This window comes from Lathyrus oleraceus, chromosome 7 (genome assembly GCF_024323335.1).
Source record: "Lathyrus oleraceus cultivar Zhongwan6 chromosome 7, CAAS_Psat_ZW6_1.0, whole genome shotgun sequence".
Classification (NCBI taxonomy): domain Eukaryota; kingdom Viridiplantae; phylum Streptophyta; class Magnoliopsida; order Fabales; family Fabaceae; genus Lathyrus; species Lathyrus oleraceus.
The window spans coordinates 245,622,998-245,636,162 of NC_066585.1; the positions used below are offsets into that span (position 1 = coordinate 245,622,998).

A 13,165-nucleotide genomic window follows, 5' to 3' on the forward strand; every position below is an offset into this window, starting at 1 on the left:
TCATGACTTATATAGATTGATACATGCATCGAACAAGTTGACACATGTCTTACATAGGTCGACACATGCATTAAAAATCTTGAAATTTTGCATTGTTTTCTAAACTTCCTGCATTCCTTTTGGTTCTAACTTGCATACATATATATACTTAATGCATGCATCATTTCTAAAAAGGTTATAGAGTAAACCTACATGAAATCGGGATTTCAAAGAGTTCTCATCATCTTCAACTTCATTCTATGCATACATACAAACAAACTACACATAATCATTCTTTGTTTGGGTGTCATATAAAATCGATTGATAACGTCCAGTTTAGGTTGTTGAATTATAAATTGAGTTGAGATATTTGAGGGTTTCAAATAAGAAAATCAAGTTGGGATTTTCCTTCAAGATTAGTTAGGGATTTGAAGGTTTTGGACAAGTTTACACAATTTGGATCTGATCGAGTAAATGTTTTGAAGAATAAAAGGTTCTTACAAAGGAGTAGTGTGAGACAGTGGAACAGATTGGTAAATTTTGGGTTACAATAATTCGCAATTTGGATTAGATCGAGTGAAGGTTTTGAAGAACGAAAGGTTCTTGGAAAGGAGTAGTGTGAGACGGTGGATCATATTGGTAAATCTTGGGTTACAACAATTTGCAATTTGGATTTGATCGAGTGAAGACTTTGAAGAACGGAAGGTTTTTGTAAAGGAGTAGCGTGAGACAATGAATCAAATTGGCATTACTGGGTTACTTGATCAAACTTAGATCAAGGGAAGAGAAATTGTTATAACCAACATCAGAATTAAGGTTTGTAGGCCTAGATTGCGACATTTCTCTTATATTCTACTTTTGCAAAGTAAGGTTAATTTCATTATCTCAATCCAAGTTCGAATTTAAGACAGACATACTCATAACGAGGTTGATTGGGGAACAACCTAAACAAATCCGTGTGTAGTCACTCTCTCTCTCTCTCTCTTTTATTTTTCACTTATAAATTATTAAATTCACCGAATGTGCGATTAATAGGTTTGACAATTTTTTTGATAACCTTTTGAAAGACGTTTTGTTGAGTTGATCACAATCAATTAGATTGTGATTATATTTGCAAATCAACAAAATCATACATAATTCTAAACGGAATCGATTGCACACAAGGTGTTTGATAATTTGTCTTAATAGTATATTTGTGTATTTTATCATTGAGAATAGTCTCTACTATTAGAGTAGCATACAAGTGATTGTGATTAAAAGTGGTGTGATTAATTTTTCGCCATTATCATCACTTTGTTTGTAATTACGCATACTTGAACTTTTCGATAGCGGTTCGGTTTAGACAATTTGATCCGGGTCATTTCCGCCCGCCATAAAATTTTTTAAAACAATTTCTGTTCAACTTTTTAACTTAGGATCTATTCACCCCCTCTAGATTGTTGCATATCATCTAACAAAAACACCCTATGAAAATTAAAAAATATCCCTTAGGTTCTGGAAATGCATCTCCAAACGCACCCTTTGACTCAATGAAACATGTCCTAAATGAGTGTCACCCCATATTTTTTCCAGAATTTATTCTGGAGATGCATCTCTAGACAAATCCTATCAATTTATTTTTAATTTAGAAACCCGATGACTTTTCTGAAAGTGCGTTACCAGATTTTTGAAGCGGAAATTTGAAAACCGGACACCTTTCCATGTCAGTCATTTCTGGAAATATCAAACATGATTTTAATAAAACAACACCCTATATGATCCGACTTCATACCCGTTTTTACCCAAAACCCTTTTAAAAAACCCTTCCATTCTCAATCAATATTTTCACTCCAAAACTTCATTCTTATGTTTCATCACATCAAAAGAAGCAAAAGAAGTTGTGATTCAAGAAAAATATCGTTTATTTCATTCCTCATTGCTCACATTAATCTTGTTTTGTAGTTGAAAAACTTACATTTCATCCGAAAATGTATTTCCGAATTTTATATGAATTTCTCTGAAAATTCATTTCCGTCTGTCTGTCCATGCTACACTAAAGAATTGATTGGGAAATAGTAAGGGTAATTTGTGTAGAGATTGATACTATGTGAACCAAACGATCCAAAATCACCATAATGAGATACAAACATCATTTGATCGCAACATCACAATGTTGGAATACATATTCAAAGACAACAATCTTTATTCTCAGTTGGTCGATAACATATCTCGAGCAGGACTGGATTTTATTTTTCACGAAGCCAAACAAGCTGAGAATGTAGGTTTCGATAACTCAAAGTGTGGTTGCACACTTATGAAAATGAATGGTCTCCCATGTGCTTGTCATATTTAAAGGAAGGTGAAACTTGATAGCCCGATACGAATGGATGGAGTTTGCACTCACTAGAAAATGCTTAGGTTTGATGATGATGATGATGTCATGAAGGACGGTAAATCGAATATCTCTATCTTGACCGAACAGAAAGTGATACAAGAGAGATTTTTAAAAACCGGTAACAATATGAAACTCCGCATCAAAGAGCAATTGAGGAAGATTGCTTATTCAAAAATCACAGACTTGAAATCTCTGTCTCAATCGGTAAAAAGAAAATGTTCTCTTAAGAAGGTCAAATCAACATTGAGTGACAATTCAACGATGTGGTCTCCTACCTATTTTGAATATGTTAGACAATTTATTTCCGGATTCTCAACTCCAAAATCTCAAAAAAGTGTTTTCAAAGGAGCTCGCATTAGCAAACCACATCCTTCACCGCCTCCACCAAAAATTCAATTCATTGATGAGATGCCGATTTTTATGCACAAATACATTGAACAGATCATCAATGTTGAGGGTGACGATAATTGCGGTTTTCGAGTTGTTTCTACTTTGCTTGGTAAAGGAGAAGAGAATCACACACTTGTCCGCCATCAACTTATCAAAGAGTTGAAAGGCCATAAAGAATCATACACGCGACTATATGGAAGAATTTTTTTTGATGCAATTTATGAATTTTTTGTTCCTTGCATTAGTGGATTGACACGGTAGGATAAATGGACGCGCTTCCCTGAAATATGTCATCTCATATCAAATGCGTATGAAAGAGTGTGTATTGATCTTACAAGATACTGTTTTTCGAAAATACCTTTTCCATTGTGCATTGCCTCACCTCAAAATCCAAATGATTGTATTATTATGTATGTTGGGTGAATTTCAAATCCGCGGCACTTTGTTCAAGTGTATTTGAAACCAGGATGTCCTATACCACTTACATCACGGGAATGGACAATTCATTCAACAACGAAAGTCGAGACTTTGCAATATCATTTTATGGAAAGGATGAAAGAGTTCACCAAATTAAACGAGATTGATAAAGAATAAAATAAACAAAAATCAGAGATGATACCACCCATAGATGTAGATTTAGCCGACGACACAAGTTTCAATTCATTTTAGTTTTTGTTCGACAATGTAAACTATATGTATATTTAAAATACATTGTTTCTACTTCATTTAGTTATGAAAATACACCTCAGCAAGATATTTACATAGATACATTTTCAGAAGCAAAATATACACAAATCTGAGACGTGACTCAAAATCAGCATAGTTTGTGTTTGAGATGCGTCCGGAGATACATTTCCAAAATCAATGAATATTTTGAATATTTCGCGAGGGTGTGGTAGCAACATATAAGTGCCTTAGGTAATTCCTTTTTTTTTTGTCAATGTTACTGGCTTTGAAACTCTATCAGACAACATACCGGCCTTTCTGCAATATCCAATGTCCATTATTTATATTTTAGGAAAACCAATTGACTCAATGAAAAAAAATCTTTTTCTCTCTATTTCCATTTGTAAAGATTGAAAATAAAAATTAATCTGCCTATATATGTAAAAGTTATAAATTACAACATACAGAATTAAGGAAAACGAAACTCATTTTAGCTTCAAACTCCTAATTTATTTGTTGATGAAAGAATTAAAAATAACTCGACTCCCCTAGCAGCAAATCGAGCATATCATCAGGAGTAAGAAGAGTTGTTCCACCAACAAGCAACTCTATATCAGGTCTTCCGCTTTCAGCCAATGCCTCCATTGCTTCTCGCACCTAGGTGAAGAAAAGTAACGCATAATCAATGTCATCTTTTAGAAAATATTTGTAGACTTAGAAACCAACTAGGTATAGATGAGACCAAGGCATTCAAGAACTTTACCTCTAGTCCGTTAATGCCCCCAATGACAAACACCAAAATGACATTTTGATCAGCAAGACTTGGTTTAGCCTGCAGCATTTGTATCGACAGGAAGGATAGAAAAGGGAGAAAAAAATAATGATTAGCATATTTGAAAAAATGGACGACTAAAACAAAAGTCCTGCATATGTTAAGGAACCATAATCACCTGACCAAGGCCAAATCTTCCAAACCCACTCTTAAACAGGCGCCCCACAGTGGAAGAATGATATTCTAACCCAGCCACATCGTACTTGCCCAGCACCCTAGTCAGTAGCTTATAAACCAACCCTTTTCCTACATAGGTATCCTCGTCAAAATTGCCCCCCACAGTCAATGAACCATCCCTCAATGGTACATTCTTTCTTTTCAGATCAGATAATTTATGAAGAAACTTGAAGAAGTTATCCACCCTATCACGCAACTCCAACTTTAGTTGCATGTCACCGTATACTTGTTCATTTTTATTATCATCCTCGTCATCTTCTTCACCCCATTTGCCCCACTGATCATCATCAAAATCATCAATATCCAGCACTTCAGTAGCTTCCTCTGATTTTAACTTGCTTACATTAGCTTCAAGTTCTTTCTTTAGTCCATCTAGAAACTTTAGATTTACTACAGATGGGTTTTCAAGAAGAGCATCTACAACGGCTTCTTTTAACATTCGTTCCTCTTGCCAAGAAAATGGCCCATCAGAACCAGATGTTGGAAAATTCTCACCTGCCAAAATATATCCGATGATCATTAACAGCAAAGCATCTTGCAAAGAAATCAGACCCTTTGAGATATCCCTTTTCCCTTTATTTTCGTGTGATCCCAACAGAGCACTCTTATTTATGAGATCACCAATTTGAGCGGCAAGACTTTGACTGGTTTCTCCTGAGCTTACACTCAGAATTTTCACTGCACTGCTAAATGCATCCCATTTGGTGCAATTTGATTCCTCAAGGGCTGATAATGTGGCTGATGCTAATTGGATAATTCCTTTGTTCCTTAGAAAAGAAGATTGGCTCCTGGACAATGCTTTGATCATAGCTTGCAACTCAGGTGTTGTAACAATAGAAGGACGAGATTTCACATTCACAGTAACATTTTCCTTGCGCAAAGTTTCCTGTAGCCATTTCTTTACCAGTAAGGCCCCATCTTTTGTTCTTCTATCTAGTATAGCTTCCAAGAATGGCATGCCACGAAAATTATCAGAGGAGACAAAAGACCCAGTGAGTATATCTATACCGGCGTGACTAGGCTTGTCGTGAATTTTTTGACAAAGATTAATCAAGTCTGCAACCTGAGAATCGGAATTACCAGAGTTCCACCCGCATAAAAAAGCTTCAACGCTCTCTAAAAGCCGAAAATTGTCTACTTTCCAAGCTTCTTCATTAAGGATCTTTGCAAGTGGTATCTGAACATCTAAAGGAGCGCGTTGAAGGTAAGAAGAACCAAGTTTGAGTTGGCTTCCTGAACCTACGTGGGAAATTGTTCTTTCTCTACGAGGCAAAGCAGAAAATATACGGTCAATAAGTGAGTCCCCGTGACAACAAGGAGTGAGAAGATCGAGTGTGCGATCAATGAGTAAAAGCCCCGCAGAGCGTTTACGGCGCCCTATGTCATAAAGACTTGACATGTCAGTCAAAATTTTCCCAACAGTTTTTGACGTATCACCGAGGGAGAAAATTTCCATTTTCAAGTCCATCTATACCATAAACAAAAGGAAAAATGGTCAAGGTAACAAATTAGCGTAGAAACAACAAACAAAAAGGTATTCTAACTGATGGAAAATATAACAATATTTTCTATACAATAACAAAATCCTATTCCCTATTAAGTGGGGTTAGTTACATGGATTAAATGACACTGTCATGTTCTATTAAATACCAAGTTTTTGAAAAGGAAATATAGATCAAGGTATATTTCAATCGGTAAAATCTTAAAAGATAAGTTTCATTCAAGTATTATTATTTTTTTCAAAAAAAGGCTTTAAGTGATTCTGGCATGCAGCAGTTCTATGACAGGTCTTTCATGATGTACAAGAATTCTTAGAAATTTTTATCCAGAAAAAAATCGTGAATTCAAGTCACCAAAAGTTGCTGCACACATTTCAACCAAATAATGCATGTCATCTGTTACCTTGGCTGCCAAATGGTAGAGAAAGTGTGCCGTGAGAGTTGCCCCAGGAGGCACATCATCAGTATCGGAGAGCAAGCCAGTACTCAAGGGAGGCAAACCAGGACTAATGGAATCTTCATGTCCAGCTGATAAGTATGATTCAGACACCAATCCTTCTGAAGGAAGAACAAATGCTCTGGGGGAAATGGGACATAAAATCATGGGAAAATGGTGAACAGAAATAACCAATTTCTGCACAGTATCTGCAATATAGTCTAATGGATTGTGTTCATAAAAATCTCTTCCACTTGAACTAGCTTCAAGATGAGGAACATCCTCTCCACCGGAAGGAAACTGCAAGCGGCCTCCATCTTCAAAGTCAAGTTTTTCCTGTAAGAGGCTACCAATATGCCTAGGTTTTTTCCCAGATTTCTTACTTAGCTCTTCATAATCTTGAACCAGTAAAGATTCATATTCATGATATGCATCTGGTCCGAGAGGTGAATCAGGAAACACTGAGTGAGCCATCTGCATTTTAACTAGAATTATAAAATCCAAAAAAAAGGATAAAAACAAAAGAAAACTGGTAGCAAAGAAGTGTTGGAAAAAATAGCTGTAAATTGGTATTAGCACTACAGTATCGTATTTATAGATAAATAGTTTTACCCTTATTATTTTTATTTTTTTAACAAACTTTTTACCATTGTGTTGATCCTTGCTTATTTTAAAGATTTGACTCATCTAAAGTGAGCAATTCACTTTGGAAGGTAAAGTAAGTATTCTTAATCTTAATGAATAAATCAGCGGTAGGTGTTAAGAGCACATACACAACAAACCGTAAACGTGTTGAGATTAATTACTTTATCTTCCAAAAATGTTCATTTTAGAAGATAAATCCTTCAACTAAAAAATGATTTCATGCATTACCTTTGGCGAAAAATAACTCCTCTTATCCAGATCAATATAAGTTTAAGAAAACTAAAATTATTACTGCTGATCAACTAAGCTACCTCAATTGCTTATGGCCTGTGTTGACTTATTCCTATGACATACACGTATGAAGTATTGGAGACAGCCCAAACTTTTTTTAACACAGCTAATCAATTCCACTCTTACCATAAGAACAATTTTTTAAAATAATTAAAAGCAAGACTGTCTTTGAGGGCATGCAAGGAAGGCTACCGTACAAAGCCCAAAATTTGACAAATTTAAACTGTGGCTAACAAAGGTCCGTATTTGATTTGCCACACTTAAACCGTGGTTAGCCCTACACAGAACCTCCGAAAACTTACGACGGCCCAAATTATAAGAAACAGTTACTTCTAGTCACCTCTAATTCTATCAGTCAATTACCGGATTTGCAACTTTCCAACCAGTAACATATTATGAAGATCTGCGTGCTAATAAACAAACCATGGATAATGGTGCAGCATAACTCATTCTTCAGAGACTAGTAGCTAATTTTACCATTGCAACAGAAAGACAGAGACGTCATTATTATATATGCTAAGTTAATAGTGTTATATTCTAAAACTATCTCGGATTTTATGTAAAAAGATTGAGAATAGAATTACATGGTCAAAGCAAAAACTAAATTGGAATATCATGCTCCAATACTGAATTACATATAAAGTTAACCTCATTCAAAGAAGAAGAAGAAAAGAACATAGCTTTCATCCAGATCAAATTATTCCAAAAATATGAACTAAGGCTTGTAAATAAATATTTGACATGATTGTGTCATATTTTTAAGAAAAGACGCGGCACATTCTAATCCAGAGGTAAAATCAATCTCTTTTTTTTTATAAATATAGGTGAAACCAGCATCAATTTTATAGAGCATGGAACAATAATACCCAAACATATACAGCCAAGAAAAGAAAAGGAAAATAGAAAGAGAAACGAGCAGAAACAGTAAATAAGCACCTCAGAGATAGATGTAAATATAGTGCATTGACGAACAACTTGATGTGACGTCAAACAACGCAAAATATACCGATGTGCATCACTTAGTAGGCGCGATATGATAACCACAATTTTTCTCGCAGGATCAGAATGCGAGTTCCAATCACCCACCTGAATAAGGAACTGTCAATAAAAGTATATATAATGTGGCTAACTCAAAAGTAGTCATAGTCTATTATAGAACAAACACCTTTGGTACACACAAAAATATAAGCCATAAATATAAGCCGGCAGATGTAAAGAATTTACACACGCACAAAGATGATGTGAACTACACGTGTGGATGGATACATAGAGCACTTCTTATGAATTAAAACTACAAAAGGATGTAAAGGATATGTCTGATCATTATCTGCAAGTGCTAAAACTTCCCAGTTTTGTGTGTTCAAATAGATGTATATGCGAAGTTTATGCGATTAAAAACAATATTCAAAAGGGATCTTAAGAGGAGAAGTTGAATACGACCTTCAATATTTGTGGCACAAAGAAGCCCGCGTCTTATATAGAGATAAACAGCAAAAAACAGCATGCTCTATTCACACAAAGAATGAAAACACTTTGTATATTACAGTATGCACAGAAAGACACTTTGACAACATGCGAAACTAGTACTCACCGCATCAAGTACACTCGTGTTTTCCAAACTACAGACAGCCCACGCTCCAAGTTCAAGAAGTACAGGATATGCCCCAATAAATTGGAAACTCTCGGTAGCTCCAGCATCTAAATAAACCACTGCACCTTCAATATGTTCTGATATCTGAAAAAGAAGAGGAATGACTAAAATTCAAGAAATAATTACAAGAAAAGGATCATAACAATAATGCATTCGGGGTACTATCTTCCCTAAAACTATACAAACGTAACCAAAATCACCACTTAAAATATTTACTATACATATACCTAATTGATTCTAAATTGTGTCAAAATTAAAGAACACAATGGTTCAAATTGTTGAATGTATTATATAAACAGAATAAAAAAAGTAATGATGAAAAGAAAATATGAAATTTTTATTCAATTGAATGCACTATGAATTTGGCTATAAAACCAAATTGAAGTTTCTTGTTAGAAAGGGTTGGTTCTCAGTTATAACGGTTTGTAGCATTTGGATACCTGTCTAATGGAGTCGATGCAGGATTTGATAACATCGACGGAAGCCATTTTACCTCTTCTACTTTTTCTGCTTCAGCAGAAGAGAGTTACTTTGAGCAGAAACTCGATGCCTCAAACATGCGAGGGAAGGTTGAATTGGGATAAAATTGAATTCGTTTGGGAAGAAATTGCGTAATGGTTTGGAATTGGGAATTGAGAGGGAACGGGTCAGAAGTGCGTTGTTCCTGATTCTGATAGAACAGAATTGGGTGTCAGGAGAAATTGCGATTAGAGAGGGCGGATCCTGCTGATCGGCTTTGCTCCTTTCCTCCACGGAGAGTCGGAGCACAGTCCGTTTTCTTATTGGTAAAAAGAAAAAAAAATTGTAACTCTTTCTTTTTCTTAAAAAAAAAAAAAAAGAGTTTGCATCTCTTTTCCTAATAAAGGGTTAAAGTCCAATTCATTTCAAATTCATTTCACTTGATTAAAAATATATAAGTAGTTTACATGCAAAGAACAATGTATATTTTTTTATCTCTACTTTTATTATACTCATCTTGAATGTTGAACTGATTTTGGGGTTAGAGTGTTAACCGTGAAGGTCCATCTCGCGTCGTCGTGACGGAGATCAACACCACAATTCAAGATCATCAATTCTCCAATTGCATCTATCTTTGGTTCTCAAATGGATTAGTGATGCCATTTGTGGAAATCGACTTCTGATTCTTACGATTTCCATGATTTCAGATCCAATCTCCGATTTATCAATTTATAATCTCCTCAGGTCACCGAATGAAAAACACTCAGAAGCAAACACAAAGATTTATCGCAGTCGATTCAATTAATCATCGTTTCAATTACGATTCGTTGGATTTCAAATCTATGATTTCCTCGAGAACTCCGTAAAGCAAAAAAGAAAGAATCTTATATCCAGATCTAGGTTTACACCAAAGACCGAAGGCAATTTCCTTGAAGATAATGTTAAAGGTTCACGATCCATCCCCCGATCTAACGTCGCTGATACTTCCTGCTACTAACGAGGTACTCACTGTAGCAAAAGCGAAGATACGACGAGTTAACAGTTAAAGTCATCGGGATAAGACGAGTTCATAGTTAACTACGGGCATGGAGCTGGTACCAAAGCTCCTTCTATAGGTACCAAAGGATCTCCATATGAGTAATGGAGACCTCTGCTAGCCTGATCCAATAGTTCGTGATGAATCTCACATGACAAATGAAGCTACATCACCCCCAACAAATCAAAATGGATGTCAAACACAAAGTTGTTTGTGGTTTAGCATGTCGACCCTGTTACATCCTTTCCATATCGCTTGGGCCAATCAAATAATGTAAGCCCACAAAATATGTTAAGGATAAGGCGCCCAAGACTCATGCGCGCGGAAATTGGGCGTCAATTATCTCTAATCCCCGACCAGATTCGATGTTCCAAAGGAAAGACTGGATGGGAAGAACAATACATGTTCCTTCGATTGAGGTCATAGAGGCGGGTATCTCAAGGAACATCGCCCATATCTGACTATCATCCTGGGTCACCCCAAACTGGATCTTTTATAAGCAAATCTTCAACCACCTGTTGATCGCTTAAGATAGATACCCACTTCGGAGCAAGATAAGAATCAGGACGTCTTGTCTCGGTGATCAGAAAATGTTACGCACTAGAATATCCGACAGAAACAATTATGGGGTCCTAAGATTCCAACAGTTGTCCTTACGACACGTACTCGATGGGGTCAACCATACAATGGTACACCGACTCTCCAAGATAAGGTGGGGCACCCTAACATCCCACCTAACCAAAGAAGATCATACTCATCAAAAGGCAGAATTGTTGTTGAAGATCTATTTATTTAGTCATTCCATTATGTCACTATAACAAATTCAATATATTATTAATATAAATGTTTATCCATCCTCTATTTTGTTCCTTTGTTGTATTACTCCCTGTCTCTCTTTCTTTTAGAGTGCTCAAGACATGGGTAACAAATCTTAAATGCATTTCTCGCATGACTGCGTATTTGATACAGACTAAACGCATTTATGCGCATTTGATACGGCTTAAACACATTCCTCACATGAATGTGTATCTAATATAGACTAAATGTGTTTATATGCATCTAATATGAGATGAATGTGTATCCAATATAGATTAAACGCATTTCTACGTATTTGGCACGACATAAACGCATTCCTTACATGATTGCGTATCTGATATAGAGTAAACACATTTATGAGCATCTAATACGACTTAGACGCATTCCTCACATGACTTCTCATCTAATATAGATTACACATATTTATGTGTAGCTGACGCACCCCCTTCAGATCTAACCAATCCAAAGGCGTTAGTCGGTAGCAAGGACAGGGATCCTACCCTTGGCAGGGGAACTTTCCTCTGTGGTGCAGAGCATGGTGCAAATATATGACCATAACTTTTTCAGTCTCACTAGTGCTAAGAAAATCGCTAGATACATAGAATAAATGTAGTAACCAAAAGTGATAGTTAACGTCATTCAATGCACTAAGTCGCCAATCACAATGGCAGAGGGAGCACATCTATTAGCTGGAATTTTCGACAAGGGAAAATATCTCAATACAATTAGAAGACTTCGAGCAAGTTAAGGTCAATTAGATGTTTTTCAAAATGTTATGGCGAAAAGGTCGAAGTTTCAAGAGGAGGGGTGCAAATGGGACTTGGAAGTTTTCGGGAAAAAGGAACATTTCTTCTAGAATTTTGACGACATGATGGTTTGAGTTTTCAACTATGTTGAATAGCAGTTACTTAGGCGCGAAGAAGTGTTTTATTCAAATAAATAACTACTTCTCAGTCTTATCCAAGAAACACATTGAGAATATTCAGAAGCAAGGCGCGTGCAAGGATCTGCATGGTGAAGGATGGAGAAATGAAAATTAGGAAACAATTATTTTAAACTTGTACAAATAGGGATTCTAGTGTTAGAATTTAGGGTATTCATTTAATTTCACTATAAATTCTCACAAATACTCAAAGTATCAACGTTAGAGAGAAATGAGTTCACTGAGAAATGTATGAATCTTGAAACACCATTTTCATTCAAATGCAAAGTATTTCATTTCAGTTTATGATCTTTGTCAATTTACCTTCATTTTTCTTTTAACTGCATTGTTATTGTACCTTTACTTTACAAACTTTTTTCCTTTTTCTACATTGTTGAAATCACTATATTTTTAAACTGTTTCGACCACGTCTAAATCTTTCACAATCTTTACACAAACTATAAACAAAAGGTTTTAGCACTATGTCCTAGGGTTCTCTAGTTGATTCTGCAAGTAACCTTCAATAAGAGACTAGTGGTTGTTTACTAAATTTCCTAGTAAACAAATTGTTATGCCCAATGGGATATGTGTTAAACTCTTATCTTTTATAGATACACATAAGTTTTCTCTTATAAAACTTGTTTTGTGTTCATGAATTGTTCTGGGTAGTTTGTATGTGTTTAAGAAATGGAAATTCTTTACCAAAAATGATGTGTCCTCCTATAGATAACACCAGATCATAGAACAATCCCTAGAATCTAGTAGAAAAACCAGTCGAATCGACGATTGAAGAGGTCGTTATTTTAACACCCGTTAGGACGACTTCCCCAGTGGTATCATCAATGCCAGTTGCACCAGTACCATCACAAGGGATAACACCCCCACCATTGCCAAATAATACCATATTAAACCCTATGGTCGCAAGGCCCCTGTTTGGGTTCTCAATGCCAATGAATAATAGGGAGTACCATTATGGCATGCCAACATCGATG

The 13,165-nt window shown here is 35.8% G+C and overlaps 1 protein-coding gene across 1 annotated transcript; it reads right to left on the reverse strand.

The window, feature by feature from the left end:
- Nucleotides 1-3,770: 3,770 nt before the first annotated feature.
- On the reverse strand, nt 3,771-9,757 carry LOC127107441 (sec1 family domain-containing protein MIP3). The gene is made up of 7 exons (XM_051044724.1): nt 9,381-9,757; nt 8,881-9,024; nt 8,226-8,375; nt 6,321-6,827; nt 4,360-5,886; nt 4,173-4,241; nt 3,771-4,066 (listed from the first exon to the last, which is right to left on the reverse strand). The coding sequence occupies exons 1-7, from the start codon at nt 9,426-9,428 to the stop codon at nt 3,938-3,940; spliced, it is 2,574 nt and encodes an 857-aa protein (XP_050900681.1). The 5' UTR covers nt 9,429-9,757; the 3' UTR covers nt 3,771-3,937.
- Between the last annotated feature and the right edge of the window lie 3,408 nt (nt 9,758-13,165).